At 32.7% G+C, this 25915-nt stretch overlaps 1 protein-coding gene across 2 annotated transcripts in view; it reads left to right on the forward strand.

Moving 5' to 3' along the window:
• Positions 1-24770, forward strand: part of LOC111055332 (cytochrome P450 4c3) — a 47846-nt gene extending 23076 nt beyond the window's left edge. Inside the window, exons 1-12 of one of the 2 annotated variants that reach the window (XM_039428351.1) lie at positions 1-449; positions 958-1150; positions 11442-11554; positions 14016-14103; positions 15312-15497; positions 16808-16877; positions 18962-19088; positions 19732-19801; positions 20362-20492; positions 21180-21414; positions 22760-22939; positions 23773-24770. The exon at positions 1-449 is cut by the window's left edge and continues 639 nt beyond it. In XM_039428351.1, coding sequence (XP_039284285.1) covers positions 447-449; positions 958-1150; positions 11442-11554; positions 14016-14103; positions 15312-15497; positions 16808-16877; positions 18962-19088; positions 19732-19801; positions 20362-20492; positions 21180-21414; positions 22760-22939; positions 23773-23960 — 1584 coding nt within the window. In that variant the 5' untranslated portion in view covers positions 1-446 and the 3' untranslated portion in view covers positions 23961-24770. The remainder of the gene's footprint in view (positions 450-957; positions 1151-11441; positions 11555-14015; positions 14104-15311; positions 15498-16807; positions 16878-18961; positions 19089-19731; positions 19802-20361; positions 20493-21179; positions 21415-22759; positions 22940-23772) is intronic. The other variant, XM_039428352.1, reaches the window with a different exon arrangement.
• The last annotated feature ends 1145 nt before the right edge of the window (positions 24771-25915 follow it).

The following is a 25915-nucleotide window of genomic DNA, read 5'->3' on the forward strand; positions in this document are numbered from 1 at the left end:
AGAGATTGCATTGCAAGCTTCACTACACTGAGCGCTACGAGAGTCAAACTCCCTGACTATGCTCCTCCAACGCCAAGGAAGGAAGCCATTCAAACAACCTTAAGATGTGCTATGGTCCGTGGTCGATCGACATAAACCAGGGATTTCAAAAAACACCATAAAAATCGCGTTGCGGAAACGCATGTGGAAATGAGCCTTGTCAAATGACCGCGCCTTCAGGCAGGTTGTCAATCAGCATAACACATGCATTTTGAAGCGTAACAAAATCGAGTTCAGTCAATTCTTGAACAATAGCCAATTTATAGGGATGAAGTTGAAGGTCTCCATGGAAAATTCGTCGAACAGTGGAGTCAGAAATTGCCATAGCAGCTGCCTGTTCGCGAGCCAAACGCCGGGGAGAACGCACAACTGACTGCCTCACTCTTTCGATATTTTCTGGAGCTCTGATGGTTTGTTGAAGTCCATTTCTGGGTTTAGCGACACTTCCACACTCCTGATATGGGTTAACCCACAACAGAATTGAATTATGGCCAGTAACAAGTCTGTGGGGAGGAACTTCAAATCGAGCGCGGAAGATTGTCGACCATTAGAAAAGAAGATCTCAGCTGCGAAGGCCCGCTGCTCTCTAGACCGGAGCATGATGGCTATTTACTTGATGGAGGATAAATTTGAAAACTCATCCCTTCAGATGCGCCCTACTGTCTCTCTACACGACCAATTCAACGCACGGGAATTTTTTCAAATAAGAATGTTTCTCTGGCACAGCTTGTAATAGTTCAATAAATGGACTATCCATACACAAGCCATGTTTTTGTAGGCCTTTCTGTTCAGAGCTAATTATTCTTAAATATTATTTTGATCTTTCAATCTACATTCTCATATCAAATATTGCTGTATTTATAATTGGAAGCTTTATTATTTGCATTGAATCAACTTTTACATGGTTTCTGTTTCTAGCGAGCTGTAAGGATGAATCTCCTTCTACTCTGGGAGTGGCTTGCATCCGTATCAGCAATCACTCTCCTTTTCTATTACGCTCAATACAAATTGAGAAGACAGCATCTGGAGAAATTAGCTGCAGAATTGCCAGGACCAAAGCTTTTGCCCTTTGTTGGTAATCTCTTCTACTTTTTTGGAGTAACACATGAAGGTGAGTATTCTATTTCCCATTTACTTTTGTTTGTTTTTATAATTTTCATTGTGGATGATGCCCACATAAGCTTTCTGCTTGTGTGTGGGTAATAGAAGCTACGTTTACACTTGCATGTCAATAATTTTGTGTGCGTTTGACGTATGCTGCACAGCTCATGCACTAGTGCATGCGACGCATGATGAAAAGAGGGTATCTATGAAAAGATTCATAGATTAGAGCTCGTCTTCTACAGCCTACTCTCTGGTTGAGAAGCGTGTTTTCTCCGAGAAACATGTCTTCTTCTTCTTCTATTAAACGCGCCTTGTTTCAATGTACTTGTATAAAATTTATCCAAATCGGACAATAACTGCGGTACTGTGCCGAGCACTGTTTTTAAATCAGGCCTTTTCCAAAGTTATAAGAGTAAATTTAATATGCAAAAAGCTGAAGCCATTATTGTAAGTGAATTAGCGAAATATTGTTTTCTCTCTCTATGATGAACGGCCATGACTTCGAGTTTCCCAGGATAGATATTTAAAAATTGTGTCTCCGAGTCATCGATGAATGTAGATTATGGAATTATCTCTTAAACTTAGCCTCCCTGTCGCCACATATAGAGTGTGATAAGGAGTAAAACAGCAATATATTACAATTATAATTATTATTATGGTATAACAAACTAATGATTTTGCAGTTACTATTTGGTCCTAAGGCTCTATAGAAGCCACACGACGATTGGTCAAATTGATTTCCTTCACCCAATAGGAGACCTGTTTCTAAATAAAGTAGTGGGGCGATTCCCCAGCCGAGAGACCAGATTACGTTTTGGAGGACACTTTGCTAAAGGAGCACTACGAGAGTGAAGATGTAGTCGCTTTGTTTCACCCTTTTTGGGAAAGTTTATAATTATTTCATTAGTTAATGTAGGAGTTAGTTTTATTTTTATTAAAGTTTCAATTTCCTAGTAGTGCCATGTCCTGAAAAGTTTGATTGTGTTTCTTCATCATGTACGAATAATTGTTTCTTCAAATAACCGCTAAGCGGTTCATGTGTGACCCCAAACCAACTTCATGTAACACCCCTTGGTTCCGCAACTTTATGTAACACCGCTTCAAGACACCACGTTCAGATGACAGGTCTAGGAACGTAAGATGACGTCGCCAAATTCAACCGGTAAAAATTCACCGCCAAAAACAAGGTACCGCAACCTCGACGATAAAACAACGTACAGACCAACGAAGGTGCAGTGTAGAGGTTCATTCAAGAATGTTAATCAGAAGTGGGGATTCGAAATTTATGAAATGGGTTATATGGGTTATTATTGACGAAATTTGGGTTCAATGGGTTTTTACTTTCCTTGCCCTATTACCATAGGTAAGGAAAGTATTGCTTTCCAAAAAAATCTGGTGTGGCGCACTCACACAACTTTCCTTGCCGTTATGAAAATTGATCACTGACGCTAGTGTTCCCGCGCATCTCAAGTCTACTATTCAAATATTTGAGCCAGCTGGTGACAGGGCAATAACGCTGGAGACACACATGAGGTCTGCTATCTCTTCATAGTGAATGATTTAATAGAATCAACAATAATTTGCAATTGAATAATCACATTTTCTCGAATTTAAAGCTTATTTTCAATTTTAGGTGAAAATGTTACTGAACATTAATTGTAGAGATTTTCATGCTCAATCTACTCCACTTGATTTTTTTTGTTTCAATTGTATCTGAAGCCTGATAATTGGGAATCTATCTGCATTGATGGGGCGGAGCTCCTGAAATTTTTACAAATATGGGACTTGTGGCAGTTGATAGAGCTTATCGATGACTATTTTAGGTATGAATTTGATCAAAATCGTTGGAGCCGTTTCCGAGAAAATCACGAAAAACCCTGTTTTTGACAACATTTCCGCCATTTTAGCCGCCATCTTGAATTGCATTTGATCGAAATTGTTCGTGTCGGATCCTTATAGTGAAAGGACCTCAAGTTCCAAATTTCAAGTCATTCCGTTAATTGGGAGATGAGATATCGTGTACACAGACGCACATACACTCATACACACACACACACACACACACACACACACACACACACACACACCACACCACACACACACACACACACACACACACACACCACACACACACACAACACACACACACACACACACCACACACACACACACACACACACACACACACACACACACACACACACCACACACACCACACACACACACACACACACACACACCACACACACACCACACACACACACACACACACACACACACACACACACACACACACACACACACACACACACCACACACACACACACACACACACACACACACACACACACACACACACACACACACACACACACACACACACACACAACACACACACACACACACACACACACACACACCACACACACACACACACACCACACACACACACACACACACGTACAGACCAATACCCATCAAAAACCAGTTTTTTGGACTCAGGGGACCTTGAAACGTATAGAAATTTAGAAATTGGGGAACCTTAATTTTTTTCGGAAAGCAATACTTTCCTTACCTATGGTAATAGGGCAAGGAAAGTAAAAATTTAAGGTACCCTAATTTCATGTTTTCTATACGTTTCAAGGTCCCCTGAGTCTAAAAACATCATTTTTGGGTGTTTGTGTGTGTGGGTGTGTGTGTGTCTGTGAACACGATAACTCCATTCCTAATTAACCGATTGACTTGAAATTTTAAACTTAAGGTCCTTGAACCATGAGGATCCGACAGTAAGATATTCAATAAAATTCAATTCAAAATGGCGGATAATGGCTAAAAAAACATATTTTTCACGGTTTTCTCGAAAACGGCTCTAACGATTTTCTTCAAATTCATACCCTAGATGGCTATTTATAAGCCCTATCAACTGACATGATTCTCATTTCTGGGAAAATTGCAGGAGCTCCGTAATATTCCTGAGAAGAATGAATTTTCTTAAATTTCTATCACGATTTTCTCAAAAATGACTTGACCGATTTTTTTCAAATTCATACCCTGTATAGTTATTTATCAGCTCTATTAACTGGCATGAGTCTCCTCCCTGGGAAACTAACAGGGGATCCACCCCATCCCTGAGAAATTCACTTTGTAACCTCCTTCTCGTGCATGAGGTAGGTGGGTAGAGCAGTTTATTCAAAAGAACACATGTCGTTATCATATTTGTAGAGCAGCTGTTTTGACAACTTTTAAAAAATTCTCAAATTTCATAATTCAAACAAAGGAAAATGTACTCTGAAAACAATAACAATAGTATAATCATAGTACTATTTACTATTTTACATATTTACTCCCCTCACTCTTCATTCTGCTTCATTTTTTTCTCTTATATTATACAATTTCATATTACGATTTAGTTAATGCGAGTTATATGACTAATAACAATAATTATAGCTTCGATGATTTGATAGATCTGGAATGTTACAGTACGTTTGAGAATGATGACATAGGTAGTTAATTTTTACCCCGATCAGTTTGATGATGGTTCCAATGATTTTATTAATGTTATTCATATGAATATTAGAAGCATAGGAAAGAATTTTGATGAGTTTTGTTATACTTTACAAAATTGTCAACTAAACTATGATATTATAGTTTTATCAGAAACATGGATAAATGAGAATAAGAGCTTCGATTATAGTTTAGATGGTTTCACTGCACTAAGTAAACCAGGTCATATATGAATAACTGTAATGGTATATGTGTTTTTATAAAAAATGGTATATTATTCGATGAAATCACTCATGTAAATAGGGGAGCAGATAGGCCTACTCTTTCAATAAGATTACAAATGAATGGTTCAATTATAAATTTAATAAAATCAAACGTGTAAACCTCTTCGTGGGACACCTGGTACATAACTATCGAGTCTCCTCACGTTGTATACATAGATGAATGGAATGAATTTCTATTAATAAATGAATGTTGTACAATAGCAGTGTATAGATCTCCAGCCGCTGACATTGATGTTTTCTTATCTGATCTTGATACGCAACTGAGAGACATTGATAGGACACAAGAAATTATTTTGCTGGGTGACTTGAATATCGATCTATTACAAAATAGTAAAACTTCAACTGAATATATCAGTTTAATGCAAATAAACGGTCTCAAGTCGTTCATAAACCAGCCAACACGAGTAAATGATAATTCTAAAACCTGTATTGATCACATTTTTTACAGAGGCCCGAAAATTGGGAAAGAAAACATTCTAGGAATAATTCATAAAACTTCTATAACCGATCATTTTTTAATAACTCTCCATATTAATATGAACAAATAGGCACCCAATAAACCAAACAACTTAAATCATTACAAGGAAAAAATAAATTATTTCAAACTCATTAATTTGTTGAAGGAGGAAACATGGGTTGATGAACTTTCTAATATGGACGCCTCCACTGACTTGGATGATATAGTTAACCGATTCGTAAAAAAGTTGTTATCTTATATAAAACTATCAACTCATCAAATAAAGTTAAAAAGTGAATCTAGACCTCTGAAGGAATGGATAAGTTCAGGTTTAGTGAATTCAATAAGAATAAGAGACAAAATGCATAATACTTTGAAAAAACAACCTTTTAATGTCACGTTGAGAGAAAATTATAGAGTCTATAGAAATTTACTAAATAAACTTATCAAATCAGCAAAAATCGACTTTTATAAGAACAAATTAAAATCATGTGAAGGGAACAATAAAAAGATATGGAGCTGCATAAAAGAAATATTAAACAGTAAACGCCAAAAAGTTCTGCTTGGTATTGATCCTGAACTACTAAATAATTAATATTTTTCAGATGTGGGAAAGTCTTCAAAGAAAATGAAAATCTTCCTTATCTGGAAACCACTGCTGTTTCTAATTTCCGCCTTGTGAATTCTTTTTTTATGCATCCTACAAGTTCACAAGAAGTTATAAAACAAATAAATTATTTAAAAAATGGTGCATCCTCTGGTTTTGATAATTAAAGTAGTTTTTGTTTAAAAAGAATAGCAACTTTTATAGCTCAGCCCCTAACATTAATTTTTAATAGATGTATGGAAACTGGACATTTCCCAAGTCACTTTAAAATTGCAAACATAATCCCATTGCATAAATCTGGGGACAAAAAGAATCCAGACAATTATCGTCCAATAAGTTCATAAGTAATTTATCCAAAGTTTTTGAAAAAATAATAATAGAAGAGGTTGTCTCATATTTAAAAAAGTCCAATTCAATAAACCAGTATCAATATGCCTTCCAAGAAAATAAGAGTACTGAGGATGCCATGACTGAACTTGTAAAAGGAATAACATCTAATTTCAACATGAATAAAAGATCTTTGGCTGTGTTTCTGGACTTAGCCAAAGCATTTGATACTGTCCCACACATCAACCTGCTTGAAAAACTTGAAAAATATGGATTTCGTGGTCCGGTCTTGAAGCTCATTGCTAGTTTTTTGGGGAACATAATACAAATGATATCTCTGAATGGAAAAGAGAGCAAAGTAACTTTAACAGACTTACCCCAGGGTACAGTTCCTTCTCCGATTTTATTTTTAGTTTATATAAATGATCTATTAAGTCTTCCTATCAAGGGATGTAGAGTTTTGTCATATGCTGATGATACTGCATTGGTTTTTACGGGGACTTCATGGGACAACGTGATATCCTTAAAAGAGACTCTCTGGTGTGAGAGTGTGGCTTGTTAGAAATGCGTTGACACTAAATTACTCGAAGAGCGTTTATATGAATTTTTCACCAAACTCAAGTACTCAACCCGATGATATCAGACTTCAATTAAATGCAGTAAGAGTACACAATGTAAATTGCTTGAATGGCATGAACGGTAGCAGTCGTAATCAACTGGCTTGTCCTTGTCCCGTTTTAGAAAACGTGACCAAAACAAAGTATTTAGGTGTCACTCTGGACCCTCATTTAAGATGGAATGAGCATATAAATAGTATGTGTAGCAAAATTAAATTTATGATCCACAAATTTTATAATTTGAGCTTACTCAAAGACAAAGGTCCAAGTAAAATGGTATACCTAGCATATGCTCAGTCAGTCTTCCAGTATGGAATTAGGGTGTGGGGTGGCGCTTTCAATGCACATTTTAAAAAAATGAATGTTATTCAAAAGGGTATACCCATTATTCAAAAGGGTATTCTAAAGGCAGCCTTGGGAGTGCCCAGACGATACCCTAGTCACCATTTTTTTCTGGAATTTGGAGTTATGACAGTCAGACAGCTATATATTAGAAATCTAAATAAATGTATCAGCAATCATACAGATATCTTTACACTGCATCAAACTAATTATATTTTCAGATCTGCAAACAGATATATTGTTCCACGAACTGACTTAACTATATGCAGTAGACAATCCAACTACAAAGTAAATAAACTAATAAATATTATTCCAGAACATTTTATGAAAATAAAACTCTCTAAAGCACTTAAAACAAAAAATTAGAACTGAGAACTGGATCAAGACCGAAAATGTTGTAGTCAAACTATTTCAACTCTAGGCATTCATCAATTCTTTATTATCAAGTTTTATTCAAATTATTTCCCCCTTTACTATTTGAAAGTTGTCTATCAAACTAAATTCAATTTATATAATGTTATCCTGCACTGATTCAAATTAATTATTTCCCCCATTACTATTGAAAGTTGTCTCTCAAACTGAACCCAATTTGAATTATGTTATCCTGCACTATTTTCAAACTCTTGATAATTAAAATGAATATTTGTTTAACGAATTATATTTTGTTTACGTTTATGTTTATACTATGAACTACTCCACTATCATGTTTTTTCTTTTTCTTTTTTGAAACTGTATGCTAATTTTTTGTTTGAAGTGTTAGCTAAATTTTTTTGTTTCTACAGTTACTTTTTTCCAGTTTTCTCAAATTGGAGTGCTTACTGAATGCTCGTAGCTAGCGCACAAACTTTGTTTTGCTTGCAACGCCAATATTATATATTTTATTATTATTAGTTTCAATAAAAGCTTCTGTATTTCTGTTAGTAAGTTTCTAATGTATGAAACTGAATTTTTTTCCATGTTTTGTGAATTATTTATATGAATTTGGCAATAAATTTGATTTGAAATTTGGCATTAGTTTTAATTATTTAGCCGCCAATCGCCATAATGATATTCCCCGAAATTATCCTCGTTTAAGAATGAGGCTTATAGATCAATGAGCAAGGGAAGTTGTGTGAGTGTACCACACCAGATTTTTCTGTTTTGAGTTTTGTTCTGAAATTAATATTTGCAACTGATATTATTTGGTTTGGTGACGTATTAATATCTGACGTAAGGATAGTAATGCGCCCCCAGATCAGAGGATAAAGGTAATGTAACGTGTTAAATTTAATATGATTCTTATTCTCTTTCGTGTCAGTATTGTTGATATTTTGTTTGATTTAAAATCTTGTAGTGAACGGCGATTAAATCAGACATGGCAAAAACTTATTGTTGTTTTCCTGACTCTAACCCGTTCACCTGCATGAATTAAGTATAGACTCAGGTATTTTCTAGATGTGTCGGCCTATTTCCAAATTGTGAATTTTATTCCAAATTATCTTTTTATTATATTTTGAAAGGCCAGGCACAGTACAAACAGACAAAAGCCTATTGAGTCAAAACTAAGTACTCACCTTCGCTTCGGTCAATTATGGGCTTGAATGAATGAAAATAATGAAATCTCACTCAATTTGCAACACAGATATTTTCTCCAAGAATCAAATCATTATATACAGACTAAAGTTTGTACTTACCAACATATACCTGGCTCTCCTTTTGCGTTTACAAAAATTTTTCAATAATGGGCTAAACAGGCTCCACTAACACCAGCTAACATAGCAGCGTCACTGTTCATTTTACATAAACAATACAATAATTATTAGTTATCATTTTTTATACTATTCTATTGTAAATTAGATGATACTTTTGATTTTCAAAATGTAACTATAAAACTATAATTAATCTATTTGTGTTTGTCACATAGTCCAGTCACTATATACCACTTTGGGGTGATTCAGGGTAGCACTCTGGGCCCAATACTGTTTTTGATTTATATAAATAACCTGAGTAAGGTAAATATTGATAATAGTCATATATATTTATATGCAGACGATACCTCGTTGCTTTTTGAGGGTAACAACTGGGATGAAGTTTTTCGTGCAGCTGAGGAAAGATTGGGTGTTGTAATAAAGGACTGGTTTGATAATAATCGACTATAACCATCAATATTAGCAAGACTAAATACCTACCTATTAGAGCCAATGGTGATCCAATCGGTTTAGAACTGAAATTGCACACCTGTGGCGCACAGAATAATCATGCACAATGTCAGTGTGAGTGTATTGAACGAGTGTATGAATATAAATACCTCGGCGTGATATTTGATTGTCGGCTGAAGTGGAACAACCATGTATACTACCTTAGGAAAAGCTCCGAAAATTTATTTATGTGTTTGCATTTTTAAGCGTAATCCTCTATAATAAAACAAGTTTATTTTGCTTACATCCAGTCCATCTCACAGTATGTTATTATAGCTTGAGGGGGGTGCATACAAAACAACATTGACTCTGTACAGATACTTATAATGAAAAGTGCCTTACGCATACGCAAACCACTAACATATCCATCAGATTATCTCTTTGAAGAATTTAAGGTATTAAATGTACAACAATTATATATAAGAACCCTAACCTTGTACATATTCAAACACAAAGAAGCTATATATTCTCTAATATCATACACAATTATAACACAAAGAACAGCTTCAAATATCGGTATCGTCAACCCTAGACTTACTAGAACTTTTTCCTTCACTTCGACACATTACAAAATGCATTTCCTTTTTCAAAAACTGCCCGTCTATTTGAAAAATCCAAAAAATTCGAGAATAAGTCACTATAAAAAAATAGTCAATGATTGGGTGGCTTCCCTAAATCTAGAGGAGCAGGAAGGTATTTTAGTATCATCTTACTCTTTTCGATAATTGAAACTTTTTTGGCTAATAATTGTACCTTGCCTAAACATTGAAATTGACTAACGAATGTGTGCGCTTGTTATGAATGATCTAACTCCTTGTTCAAAAATGTAAGTTTTAATGATTATTGTATCGTTTTAACAATTTTATTTTGTTCGTCGATCTCACTGTGCGTCCCACTTCTTTCTTGATTTGGTTTATTTTATTTGCTTAATAATGATACCTCTCTCCAGATTAAGTTTTGTTTTATTTGTTACTCTAGTCTATTCTCTTTCGATAACAATTTTTTTGATGTATTTAGTCATAGTTTTCATAGCTATGAATAGTTTTATTTAAGATTATGTATGATTATATATTGTTGCTACTAAACAACTCGCTCCTCTCTCACAGGCATGTGCCCATAAGAGGAGCCTCCAATCAAATGAATTTTTATTTTTACATGAAAATATAATTGTATTGTATCTCTTTTGGAGAATAAAGAATTTTAATTTCAATTTCAACTTCGATTTGCTTGTAAAGCAGACACCTTCCACTAACTTATAACAACATTTTTTCCAATGCCATGTTTTTCTCTTAAGATCATTCGTCATTTCAGTATGGTAATTGAATAGTTTTGTTTGGAATAATTCCAGAAATCGCAATTTAATAAGTAATTGGAGAATATTATAAGGATAATTAAATCGAGGTTAATTCAATTACGTCACTGATTCAAAATAATACTAGTTATTATATAATAAGATTTTGATATCAATGCGTAATATTTTATTCATATTTATTCATTCATATACCTACATGCTGGATGAATGTTTGTAAAAGGTAGGCTAATTGAGAACAAATTTCAAAAATATTGATATTATATCAATATTTTTGAAATTAAATATTGATGCAATATCAATATTTTTGAAATTAATGTCAATATTTTTGAAATTAATATCAATATGAGACCTACTCCAAATATATCAAATCACTCATGTTCCACAATATTAGCTAGAGATAGCCTGCATTGGATCTTGAAAGTGAACAAAAAAATTCTACAAATTGAAGCGAAGAGATGAATGAATTATGATTATAGGCTATCAGAAAAATAGAATGTGATGAAGATTTGGACAGCTTTGAAAATACTTGAAAAGGAAGCTACAACAAAAACACAAACTTTTTTGAAAAACGTTTCATCTGAGATAAGAATTTATCCATCCAAATATACTTGTGATAGATGTAACACGCTTGTCAAAGTCACTAATTTGTATTCTTTTTTTCTGTTTGACAGGATTTATCAAACGAGTAGCAGAGCTTGGAAAGAGCTTCGGAAGTGAAGGATTAGCAAGAATCTGGCTTGGTCATCAGCTTGTAGTGGGGGTGTATAAAGCCGATACCCTCGAAGTAAGTGAATAGTTAACTTACATAAAATTAGAGATTTAGGTGGAATCTAAAATTATAGAGTTTTTATAATTTATTGATTCAACAAATATCTAACAAAATTAAATGTTCCATCACATTACGATATGCATCCATTATTGAACCAGTATGTTTATAATACTGTTGTAATTAAAAATGTCGAAAACTACTTCAGGCTGATGTTTTTAGTTTAATTGGCTCCAACATTTATCAAAATGAGAATATTCATGAAAACATATAATCACAATGTTTGATATTGAGGAACACATCACCTGCAAGAAGAGAGAGAGGATGAAGAGTGTGAATAATTCTAATTTATAAAATAACTAGCCGTCAGGCTCGCTTCGCTCGCCATATCCGTCTAGCCAGGGGGCTCCGCCCCCTGGACCCCCAAGGATGAGATCAGCAGGCTCGCTTCGCTCGCCTGCATTTTTCATTTGAGCATTTTTATCATATGTTAGGACAATCCAGTCGGGGGTCCAGACTAAACGTCTGGCTAAACGGATATGGCGAGCGAAGCGAGCATGACAGCTACTAATATAATATTCCCAGGATTGAAGTAGCAGTGCCCAATCAATTTTTCCGCGATAAATGCATTTAAATCTTCAACTTGGTGCCAACCTAACAAAGTCAACTCAACTTAATGCCAACCTGACAAAATTATTAATTCAGTTGCCAGTTAACAACTGTTTCGAAGAGGTACTCTATCTAGATTATAGTTCTATAGTAACATATGATATGGAAATTTCAATTATAATTAAGAGATTGGGAGAAGAAGAATATACATGCTAAAAGACGAACTTTAAACCCTTAAAAACAACCCTTAGAGTGCCGTGCTACCAATTTATCCTAAATAGGTTGAATAGCATTTTTCACCTATTAACCTAAAGAAAGTTATCGGCTCCAAAATGGTGAATTCTTGATAAATTATGAATGGATCTATTGCTAATGAATACGAAATCCAGTTTTCAGAGCAAATCAACTTATAATCTTCATAAGAATTTTGGCAATATACAACACAAATCCACAAAACAATACCTTACAACACTTAAACATATAGCATCATTACAAGCTAAAATACTTATCCATTTATATAGTTGAAAACAATGGCTATAGGCTTGTAGACACACAAATCAAATTATACAAAATTAGAACACCATAAAACTGTTCAAATCTCAAATTAAAACATTATAAATTTCAATTAAACAGAAAAATATTCAGAGAGCACGTAGACACACTTTCCATAGCCAGCCACCATTTTTTAGAGAAGGGCTACAAAGATAGCATTTTAGATGAAGCCAAAAACAGTGACAACGTTATGAACACATCATCGATATTAAATTCCAAAAAATTATAAATTACAAGTTTAGAATTTACATTTTACATTTGTTCTCAATAAAACTTTATTTTGAAACTGTTATTTTATATTTATTTATCCTCTATGCTATTTATAATGATCTGTTAATTCTGTTAACTCTGTTTCGGTGATACCATGGAATGTACAACACAATTATTTATGATAAATTCTCAGTTAAAAGTTGTCTGCATATCGATTATTCTGATATTTACTATCAAGTTTTATAGATCTCGAATTGAAGATTCGATTTTAATTGAGAAAAAATGTAATATTACAAGAGTTAAAATATTGCCAAAAGATTTCTTAGTGCGCCTCTAAAGGGCCAACTGAACATACCTACCAAATTTGAACGTTTTTGGTCCGGTAGATTTTTAGTTCTGCGAGTGAGTGAGTGAGTGAGTGAGTCAGTCAGTCAGTCAGTCAGTCAGTAAGTGCCATTTCGCTTTTATAAATATATATATATATATATATATATATATATATATATAGATAGATAATTAAAAGCTAAAATTCAACTAATGATTTCTTGTTTCTATAAAATATCCATGTGACCAGTAATTATATACTGTACTTTGTCAAGTTGGATAGATAAACTGATGCAGTACTATACAGACCCATCTTATATCTTAATGGTATATGATCGTTCAAAACAAAATAATCTAGAAAAACATTGATAATTTGAATTCTCAGATATAGGTAGCCTACCACAATTTCAACGAAATTTTTTGAAAATCTATGAGACTTAAAATTCATCATCAAACCTAAAAAAGGAATCACCTTTTCTCGTTGCCATCGCTCAAACTACTTAGTTTTGCTGGTAACGCCAATGATAATATTATAATCGATGTTTAAATGGAAAATATTTTAATTTTAAGTTTTTGTAATGTATTGTATATGAAAATTTTTATATTTTTCACATTTGTAAAGTTGTGTTTAATGATTTTGGCAATAAATATTTCTTTCTTTCTTTCTTTCTTTCTTTCTTTACCTGCGTTTTCCGCATTCACTTTTGAAGATTGGTTGGTGGATGTGAGCTTAGATCACTGTTTCATGGAATTTTTATCAGGAGATTGTTATTGAATTTTCCAGGCAATTCTATCGAACCCCAAAGTGATAGACAAGGGATATCTATTCTCTTTCTACAAGCCACGCACAACCGGATCTTTTGCCACAACTGGTGAGTTTTTGTCATGCCTAATCATTGATAGTTAATCTTAATATACGTACCTAATACATACCAAATCATTAATATCATTTTGATGTACGTTTTATTTATTCTTGATTGAGTACAACCTTTTTAATACATGAGTGAAGAGTTGATTGAAAAGAGTTCGAGTATAGAGTAGGCCTATACAGTATTTTAATAGAGCATTTTTGTGCAGATGAAAATATCTAAACGCTTTTCTTGAAGCGTAGGCTCTATAATTATGTAGCATGTACTATATATACATGTAAACACATTATTTCCTTATGATAATTTCAACATATTTATATTAAATTCAAAGATAATGCATTTATTATTGCAAAATAATAGCTCAAAATTTGAGTGTTTTTATTATTCATTTTTTGAATTTATAGTTTGTTTAATGTTTTTAAGAAACTTTTATTATTAATCCATCCAAATTTAAAATTGTTTGTTTCATTCTAATTTATATTTTAGATTGTGATTTGGTGTAGAAATTTGAATGGACATAACCTATAAAATTTGGACAATTTAAAACTAAATTAGGAAATTGAAGAAGTTTTAGGCAATAGCCTGTTTTTTCTTTTCCGATTCTTGTATTTTTTGCTAACCGAATAAATGAAAAAATAAATAAAATATTATACTAAAGGTAATAATAATAATACGACTGAGGGTGTTGCGCACATAAGCTCTTAGGCTTGTGCGTGGGTATCTAACATATAATAGGCCTACATGTAAATAACGTCAAACATCTAAATAAACCTATATATAAGTCTTTCTGTCATATAAGAAGTCGTCAAAATATATCTGGCGTTTTTAATCCCCACTTTTTCTACTGTGGAGTTTTATACATTGATTTGACAATTCAAATGAGAAATGACCTACTCACCTACTCAATGATTTGAAAATGATGGACGATTCTCCATGGTGTGCTATTGGCATCTCCGGACGCCATAGTTATAAAATTATTGTAATTAGATTATATTATATTGCATTAGATATAAGATTTATCAGTAATTTTTCAGATGACCAACTACTGGAATATAATAATAATAATTAATTCAAATATCCATATTCATATGTACCGTGACCTTCCATTGAATATTGGAATCAATTATTATTATTAATCAATATTATTATCTCAAAGCTTTTTTGGCATTTCAAACATATCTTATGAACACTTTTCTACTGTATTTGTTCAGGTGATGTATGGAAGATGCATAGAAGGTTCACAAACAAAATGTTCCAGCCAAATTATATGGAAAGATATATCAACATCTTCAATGAGCAGAGCAAAGTTTTAAATCAATATATAGCAGAACACTTGATAAATAAAGCAGTGGACATATCACGACCTGTAATGCACTGCACATTGGATACTATATGTCGTGAGTACTTTATTTATTTCTATTATTTCAAGATGGATTGAAATACTTTGACACTCCCTAGTGGAGTTATAATATACGGTGAAACAAGCATAAATTTTTACTTTCTTTGCCCTATTACCATAGATAAGGAAAGTATTGCTTTCCGAAAAAAATTAAGGTACCCAAATTTCTAAATTTCTATACGTTTCAAGGTCCCTGAGTCCGAAAAAGTGGTTTTTGGGTATTGGTCTGTATGTGTGTGTGTGTGTGTGTGTGTGTGTGTGTGTGTGTGTGTGTGTGTGTGTGTGTGTGTGTGTGTGTGTTTGTGTGTGCGGCTAAAATGGAAAAATGTTGTCAAAAACAGGGTTTTTCGCGATTTTCTCGAAAACGGCTTCAACGATATTGATCAAATTTATACCTGGAATAGTCATTGATAAGCTCTATCAACTGCAACAAGTCCTATATCTGTAAAAATTTCAGGAGCTTTGCCCCATCTATGCAAAGTTTGATTTTAGATTCTCAATTATCAGCCTTCATATACAATTTAAACAAAAAAATTCAAGTGGAAAAGATTAAGCATGAAAATCTCTGCAATTAATGTCCAGTAACATTTCCACCTAGAATTGAAAATGAGCTTGAAATCCGAGAAAATGTGATTATTAAATTGCAAACTGTTGGCAATTGTTAATTCTTTCGCTACGAAGAGATAGCAGACCTCGTGTGTTTCCAGCGTTATTGACCTATCACCAGCTGTCTCATATCTTTGAATAGGCTAGTAGACTTGAGATGCGCGAGTACACTAGCGTCAGGTGATCAATTTTCATAACGGCAAGGAAAGTTGTATGAGTGCGCCACACCAGATTTTTCATTCTTTATAATGACATTAGTAAAATTACTTCTAAGTTTTGATAACTCAAAATAAGTCAATCGGCTTACATTGATACCGGTATGCTATCCAAACGATATTGAACCTTCCAATATCATACGCTAATATGACTAACTCAATCTAAATAAAACTTTAAAAAAAAATAGTTGTGCTATATTTCTTACCCAAAGCTGCAATAATTATAAAACATACCAGAATTATAATTATGAACATATTGATTTCAGGAACAGCTATGGAACAAGAAACAAGGATCAGCGATTTAAGAAACAAATTGAATAAGATGAAATCAATTCATATATGTAAATAAATTGAGATTGGCAATTGGTGGGATTAGATGATATTCAAATTCTAGTTGTTTTTAGAGCTTAGAACTCTATCACCTCTACTAAGTGTAAGTCCAACACTTTGAATGGCTGAATAAATATATACCTATATTTGATTCCAGGTACAGCATTTGGTGCTAAGATGAATCTTCAAGACAACGAGACATTCACATTTGTCGACGACCTCTCAATGTAAGTAGACCCAGCTATCGGAATGTTACATTCATTATCAGTTTGAGTTTGATTGTAATTTGGAAGATCAATAAGTATTGGGCTATTTGCAGCATGCTATATTGAGATTTTAACACTGCTGTGTAACATTGCTTTTGATTCATTCAAATGCTTGTAGGCACTTTATACTTTTTTTGTAGTCAAATTTAGTCTATGAAACACTTTTTTCAATCATTATTGTAGCACCTATAGACTTATAAGCCAATTTAATTTTATTTATTCTATTTATTTATTCAATCATTCAGAATTACAAAACTTTCAGAAGAGTACCACAGGCTTACGCCCAAAACGGTTCCAATTCTAATTTATACAACAGTCCAAATGTAGCTAGGTTATCTGTCACTCATTCTCCTATAATTACACACTCAATTTACAATTCAAAACACACAAAAATTATTTTTAAATTGAAAATACTTCAAAATTGAATTAAATCAATCACAATTAATTAGAAAATTCCAAACTTTGAAAAAAACTATAAAATTTTGAGACCGAAAAGACAAACACTTAACAACTTGTTTAAACACTTAGAACTGGAAATGGGAATTTTGAATTGAATTGATAAGAATATTGTCTGTGAAAGTAGCCTATGGCCCATTGGTTCTGTCAATTTTGACTAAATTAGATTCAAATCATTATCCACACATTTATATAATATAAAATATGATGAATCTTAATTTTTGTTACATTCGGGAGAATGATTATACATATCCATACCAGAGTTTTTCAATTAGGTTATTGTTTTTATATAGGCCTACCCATTTAAATTCCCATTTTTTAATATTACGGACATCAATAATATTATTATTGTAATTGATTGACATTATAAAAACATCATGTATTTGACCTCGAACTCATACAATCAGAGATGAGCCTTTGATACAAATTGAATAGTGATTGAAAAGAAAATATTTCAATTAAGAGAAAAGTTTGAAAATAAGTGCGGCATAGCGTACCGCACTTCTGCATCTTTGGAATTTTAAGGTGTCTGCCATTTGTACTGCCATTTTCCAATGCTGCCACGTTTTCGTTTATCATACCTTTCCGTAGTAGATGAGGGTTGGAAGGAGTGTGGGGGCGTTTCTTCAGTGTGCAGCTGACTGTTGAAGTCAGAAGACCTCATTTTTAAGATAAATCAACTTCACAATATTATTGCTCTCAATAATTTCTTCTTTCCATCATTTTATTTTTATTTCTTTTCTATTGCTAAAGTTGATAACCACTTTTTCTTATATATAGGTACTATTATTATTATTATTATTATTATATTATTATTATTATTATTATTATTATTATTTTTATTATTATTATTTTGTATTTCCATAGAAACTTGTTTTCTTTGATAATCAACAATTAGATGGTAAAATATACAATTTTTTCAATTTATATTTAAATAACTATTGTGAGTAAATAAGGATATCATATCAAAAAAGTTTTTCTCATTTCCATCACCGATGTGCAGTTCAAATTCTATGAAGAAAGGTTTGAAACATACAATTTACATATAGCGGCACTCAGTGCCGTGCTCGTGTAATATCATTGGAAGGCGCCTAGCGTGTAGTTGAGGGAAGAATGGATAGGCAACTACACATTAGTGATGCTTTTGTTAAAAAACATAATACTGCATGGTCTTTCCATGAATTTGAGTGAAATACATTGGTTTCTCATCCAGAAAACACATTGTTGTTAAGGGCTACATATTCAGTTAATTTATTATACACTATACATTACTCGTTTTGGACTATTTTGACGACTCTACAGTCAAAATTTTCGAATAATAGTTATTAAAAACTAGTACCTACTCACGTGGAGTGCTGTGTGTCAAAAAATCCGAAAGCGCTCCACGTGAGAAGGTACTAGTTTTTAATAACTATTATTCGAAAATTGGACTCTAGTGTCGTCGAAATAATAGTTCAAAAAGAATTTTCAACTTGCAGTCCGTCATGGATAGTGAAATAGATAAGTACTATACATTACCTATTCAAAAATCAATTTTTCAAAAATTAAATTAATAAAAGATATAACGTGATATATTTATTCTGTTTCAGATCTTCTGAAATAATTGTTGCAAGAATGTATAAGCCTTGGTTCTATTTCGACCCGATATTCAGATTGACACCAGATGGAAAAGAGATGTACATGAGAGTGAAGAGGCTTCATGAGTTCACAAAGGCGGTAAGGCACAGAACAATAATCGATATGAAAATGGCGTATTCAATCTCAACTCCTATGGTAGAACAATGTATGGAAGAGAATTGATTAGTAATGACGATTCACAGACTATATTATTCATGAGGCAAAATATAATATATTATCTTCTACTACCGTAACGGAAATATATTATTATTTCAAACCATCACCAATTAGGCTAAAATTTAGGTCACTCTGAAGAACTCCACATTTATCTCAAGAGAATAAATATATTTGGTTAATTTTGATTGGAAGGAATTATTTTAGGTCGACTCTCTATACGATTATATCAAGAAGTGAATAGTTATAAAGTGAGAATAGGAGAAATCATTGCATATTTTTCAAGCATTACTGAAGTGATTCAGTTTTAATTACCACAACTGCATCTGCATGTCTATTGTTGAACATGGGATTTCTCATCCTTTCTATGAATTCTTCAATTAACAGATGATGAGAAATATCAGGAGTAGGCTATAAATTTTTTAATTTATATTAAATTGCTGAAGGAAGAAATGAATAAGAACATACTATTTTGCTAATTTAGACGTTTGACTCAAAACTCCTGTAATCTGATATCTGGGTACGGTACCATACCCTTTCAAGTTCATAGTTCTCACCTTTTTTTCAGGTAGTTGATACGAGGAGAGAAGCTGTTGAGAAGTTCAATTCAAAATTAGAAGAGAATGGAAACATTGAAGGTAACAGAATTCAACTTGAATAACTTCATCATTCTGCTCCTCAATATTATACCAATACCTCAAATAATAAGATGATAGAGTCTTTGAATACTCATTAAACTAAAACTTATTCTTTGGTGAAAGTCTTGAATGAGTGATTTTTTGGCGTCACATTCAAATAATAAATCATAACCAACAACGTAAATAATAGTGGGTATTTGTAAACTACGTCATGAATATTAGTGCTTCTATTGCCATATTATAAAATTAACTCATATTCCTCGAGAAAATTCAATGGATGAGCTCTCCTGTGCAGCATGTTCAGAAAAAATTCATCAGTTAAAAATTTTCTGAATGGATGAGCTCTCCTGTGCAGCATGTTCAGAAAAAAATCATCAGTTCAAATTTTTCTGAATGTATTGTTTGATAACTCATTTTCACGTTCTGTGGACTTTTTGTTGTCTCCACAGAAAATAAATTATGTTTGCTATCGGGTAATTTTTCAACAATTTAATCTTGGTAAAACCATCCACAATGCATGATTTCTACTAATGAATGACTCATCAACATTTGATTTGTAGGGGTGGACAGTGCCGGCTGCATTGAAGAACTTGAGCCAGCGCCCTATTTGGATGTGATGATCGACTATGCCAAAGAGGAGAAATTAGAGGAAGGAGTATTCTTGAGAGAGGTTTTGGATGTTATTATTGGTGTGAGTGAGATTACAAAAATATTTTTTTGAATTGGTAAAATGACACTAAATTCACATTTATTTCGACTTTCTGTAAATTTTCACACTTTCAGAATATGAGAACGGGGAATTTCACTTAGGTACTCATAAATTTTATTATGAATTTTTTGAGCCTATTTCCAAGTGATGTAACTATTAGTTACTTTCCGGAGTGAATTTGATAAAATTGCAATTCTAGATGCAAACAGATCGCAACAGAGATATTTATAATTTTATTAATTTTCTGATAACATTCTGAACATACTGTATTTATTCACGAGAAAAAATTATTCAATGATCAATTTTGTCATAGATCCAATGATAAAGTATAACAGGATTAATTTTGAAAAGTATTTGATAATAATTTTGACATGCATTCGTCACTCAAAAATATGAAAACATGTTTGTCTCATCTTCAAAATCATGTTAGGCTGTTGAAATTTAATTGAGTAGATTATGAATGACTCTTGATTGATATCACATCCAAAATTATTCGACCTTATAGAAACTGAATTCGAAATTTATGCTTTCGTTTCTGAATAAATTTGGTAGGCTTCCACACAAATCAAGTTATGTTTTTGTAAATTCTTCTCATGCATAAGAAAAAAACTATAGTTACCTATATGGTAATTCGTGATTTAAACATTTTTTTTTCATTATTTCCTCCAGGGAGCTGATACTTCAGCGATAGGAGACAGCTACGTGCTGGTTCTTCTGGGAATACACAAAGAATGGCAAGAGAAGATCCATAATGAGCTGGATGACATTTTCGGGGATTGTGAAAGGGATGTGACAATGAGTGACTGCAACCAAATGACGCAGATGGACATGGTCATCAAAGAGACACTCAGGCTGTACACGGCGCCTCACTCTTTGCGACTACTCACTGAAGATGTACAACTGGGTAAGTTATCATCTCAATATTTATCAAAATTTATACTACCTATTATTGATGTTCATTAGAGAATCCCATCACAAAACATAAGTCACAACTTGAACAAGCTTCACCAATAATTGATATAAAGTTGACTTAATATATAATTCCACATTTTGAAGTAAACTCTCCTCATTTATTCCGAAAGCTGAATTGCGTTTTCAGTTCAGGATAATTCCTTTAATAAAGTTGAAATTGGAATAAAACATTTCAATTTGAATTGAATTACAATGATATAATTGAAGTTTCCTACTTTTTAATTAATGTTTGATCTTTTTTGTTAAGTAGGTACATGGATTGGATCAGTTTGATTTTCTTACGATTATTCCAGTCAATATAGACATAAAAAAGGGGGTGTGCTTGCAATAATTTATATTGTAGTTCTGATTTTTTAATATATTATTTGGGTACATAAGAGAAGTCTAGAAACAATTTCTTCATGCAAAATTTTCTTTGTGCTAGATACAGAATGGCCCAAAAACCTCGTATTTTCGGCTCATTTTCCAGTTTTCAGCTATTTCTGCCAAATCTCGTTATCGGACAGAAAATTTGCGCTCGCCTTTTTTTAAATTATAAAACTTTGAATAAAATGAGATCATTCGGAACTTTCTATCTTCAATGAGTACGGTACTGAGTTATGATTTTTCAAAAATGAGTGAAATTTGAAGGAAAAATCAATTTTTATGAATTTTAGTTTTTGATCAACAATATCTCCCGATATTTACCATTCAGATGTATAATTCAAAATCCCTCTGGGCGTATTTTTGTGCTCCACAATCTGAGATCAGGTAGAGCGCTCCATCTCATATAGATTTCCAGGTACACCTGACAACAATGCTCCTTGTATTGTGAAAAACACCTAATTTTCAGCTTCAATCAGCATCACCAACTAAATTGTACCTACTCACATTAATATTTCGTACAATTACATGAGCTCATGAGATTATGTTCTATGAGAATCACCCGTCAGATACACATCATTTCAGTATTTCCTAGTGGAGAGGCGCGCTTAAGGACACAAGGATCAAAATTTCAAACACTTTATAACTTATTGATACAATGTTCAGATTTCATCGTACTACACTTCATTCTTCTCGGCTCGTCAAGGTGGTTCAAAATCATGCATCATAAGTCAAATTCGGTTGAAAAATGGAAAATTTATTGCTGAGTGTAGGTACTTAAGCCCATATTCCGATACACAAAAAATGGCCAATTTCTATATTCAACTTTTATATAACCGATTATAATTGTAAAATTGGAAGATCTTACTTTTCACAAAATTCAAAATGTTCTTTCCCAAAAATGTGTATTGCAGGTAAATATATAGTACCAGCTGGCACTACAATCTATTTGGCCATGTACCTCCTACATCGAGACCCTTTGTATTGGGAACGTCCTCTAGACTTCTATCCGGATCATTTTCTGCCAGAAAATGTAGCAAAGAGGCCCAAGTTCAGCTATCTGCCGTTCAGCCATGGACCTCGAGGATGTCCAGGTAAAAACCAATACCGATCAATTTTTTTACGAATAAAAAACTTATTGAATGAATGAAAGTGCTTGAGTAGCCATTCTGAACTTATTGAGGAGAAGTGAATGTGTTGGCTATAATTTGGTTTTTTACTTCTGTTGAGAAAGTTTGACGTCGAAAGCGGCCTATAGCCTACTATATTTTGAAAAATGATCATTGAAAGATCTGAAGATGGAAACACTGGTTTATTTTTTCGTCTGTCAGTTCTAATAAAAAATTTATATTATTTGTTCTGAAATTACAAATTACATTTCGTTTGTTGTGTAGGCCTATTCTAACTAGCTCAATGATCAATCCAATTTACCAAACGTTATTGGTTATTAATTTTATTCTAATCGAATGGGATTGAAAGCTGCAATCGAAATCTGATAATGAAAACTTCAATATTAACACTTCACACTTGATAAATAAATTATTGAACATTTTCATATGCAAGTCAGATTAGTGATACTGGATAATTTATAAATTAATTTAATATTAATTTTGACAGATTATCAAAATATGTTCTCGGCATAGGTATCGGTGAGTAAATTATAATCTAATGAATAAGCCACCTTCTTAATCCAATAAATGCCTGATTTATACTCAATCTACTAATTAATGATCATTTATTGTTGGATTTGATTATTGCAACTTTTATCATATCAGAGTAGTCTATGGTCTCGGGAGCATATTGGTCTTTGCTTCATGAATTTTCATAGAGAATATTGAAATCATCTTTTTTCACTTCAGTAATAAAGATAAGGATGATTGAAGAAATATTGAAAATGTAAAATTAATGATGCTATTTCAATTTTCAGGATCTAGATACGGAGTGCTATCGATGAAAGTTGTTTTGGCCAACGTTCTAAGAAAGTTCAAAGTTGAATGTGATCTTGACTTCAAGAAGATGGAGCACAAACCCAGTTTAATGCTGGAATTGGTTGGTGGGTATCCAGTAAAACTGATTCCAAGGAGAAGTTCACAACATGGTTCAATCAACAATTGAAATTATTGCTCACCGACTCTTACTTCACTTGCAAATTAAGTTGAATTTGTGGTTTTTCTGTTCACAGAAATCCTAATCACTATAAACTTGATCCTTATTTTGATATTCCTTTAATCTAGGTTGCTTGAAAATTCTCATGTAAACAGAAACCCAGAAAAGAATGGAATAATAATTGATAAGCTTACCTAGAATAGAATTAAGTCTACCTCTTTAATATTTGTTTCTAGTGTTAGTATGGAGAACATATTCATCATTGACTTTACTCATACTATCTGTATAAAATCAGTCTAGATAGAGAAAATCAACCAGATTTCAAAAAATGAATAGTCATATTGATGTGATTGATTATGTTATATGAAGTTATTTTTCATTGAGAATGTTTTGTTTACAATTTATCAATAGTTGAACAAATCTCTCATCAACTTGACATTTTTCTTTAGTGCCTAATAGACTGCTTATTTTCAACTACACAGACAGTTATTCAGCTTACTTTAAATGAATTGTACTATTGAAATTCAATTGTTATAATCTCGAATGGCACTTCCAATACAATAATATTATACTACAAATATAGTGACTGAAGATTATTAGGATTTCAATATTCTCACTAGCTTATTATCACTTCAAAGTCTACTTCTTGAAGTGGCTTTACACATCAAGGAAAAGTTGATATGGTCAGCTTCAAGCAGGGGTGCCCAGCCACCCCAAGGGCAATGGCGCATGCCCCCCCCCAATCCAAGTGTAATGCCCCCCCCAAAGTACCCCAATTCCCAACCCCTTTAGTTTTTAACATTAGTCAGTGTATGACAATAAAATTCACATCTTACATTCTAATCTTCCAAAGGACATTTTATTTACCTTTGGTCTTGTGAGGAATTATTTCTGTTTTCATAATATTGTAAAAATATATACCATCGTTTCTTATCTCTTTTAAAATAGAAATAAAATATTTTTTTGATATTATTTTTGAGACTAGCAGTGCAGCCGTTCTTGTTCGGGAGGACTAAAAAGTACTACATTACATCAGGAAAAACTAAATGACAAATATTTTAATAGGATATTAAAATATGAGTAAGGGAGGCTTTGCTTTTTAAATGTTACTCATAAAAAGTTTTTTTTCGAAAGCTTTCCAATTTTTTTCGATGGTTCTATATTTCTATATGTATTTTGGGGCGCTGAATTCTAATCTGAAATTTGCTGACACGCCAGAGGGCGACTTCACCCCCAAAATTTTGGGTTTTTTTTTAAGTTTTCCATTTTATCTCGAGAACCTTGAATTTTTCGAGAAAGAGCATTTTCTATATAATATTAAAGATAATAAAATTTCCAATGAATGGTCGCGCAGGACTACTTTTTGGATTTTTTATCTGAAGTGTTCCACAAGATACACAACTTTAAATGTGCGAGAAATTTGTTATATTTCCCCCATTTTCACAGTCTCGCATATGCAACGTTGCGTATCTTGTGGAACACTTCAGATAAAAAATCCAAAAAGTAGTCGAGGTTGTGATGAATTTTCTGCTCTTTTCACTCCCATGATTTATACTTCTGTTTTCAATACAGTTCAAAAGTTACAGCCAATTAAATGATGAATTTATTTTCTCATTTTTCTTGCGATTTTACTGTTATTGAAGAGTCTCTAGAATGAGTACAATACACGATAGAAACTTGCGATTGGACTTAAATGAGAGAAAATTCCATGCTCTATAAGCTGAGATGCCTTAAATTGATCTTGCATTACTGTTTATATCGAAAAACTGTCGAGACTGTCAAAATGAGAAAAATATCGCAAATTTATTGATTTTTTGAAACAAACGTATCTCAAACTTCACGATTATATTTTTACAAAAATCATTAACCTCACATAAAAGAGGAGATTATTTTCTTCAAATCAAGACCAAGTATCATTTTGTGTTACCGAGATACACAGTTTTCAATATAGAAATCGGTCATTT

This window comes from Nilaparvata lugens, chromosome 5, assembly GCF_014356525.2.
Source record: "Nilaparvata lugens isolate BPH chromosome 5, ASM1435652v1, whole genome shotgun sequence".
NCBI classification, from domain to species: Eukaryota; Metazoa; Arthropoda; class Insecta; order Hemiptera; family Delphacidae; genus Nilaparvata; species Nilaparvata lugens.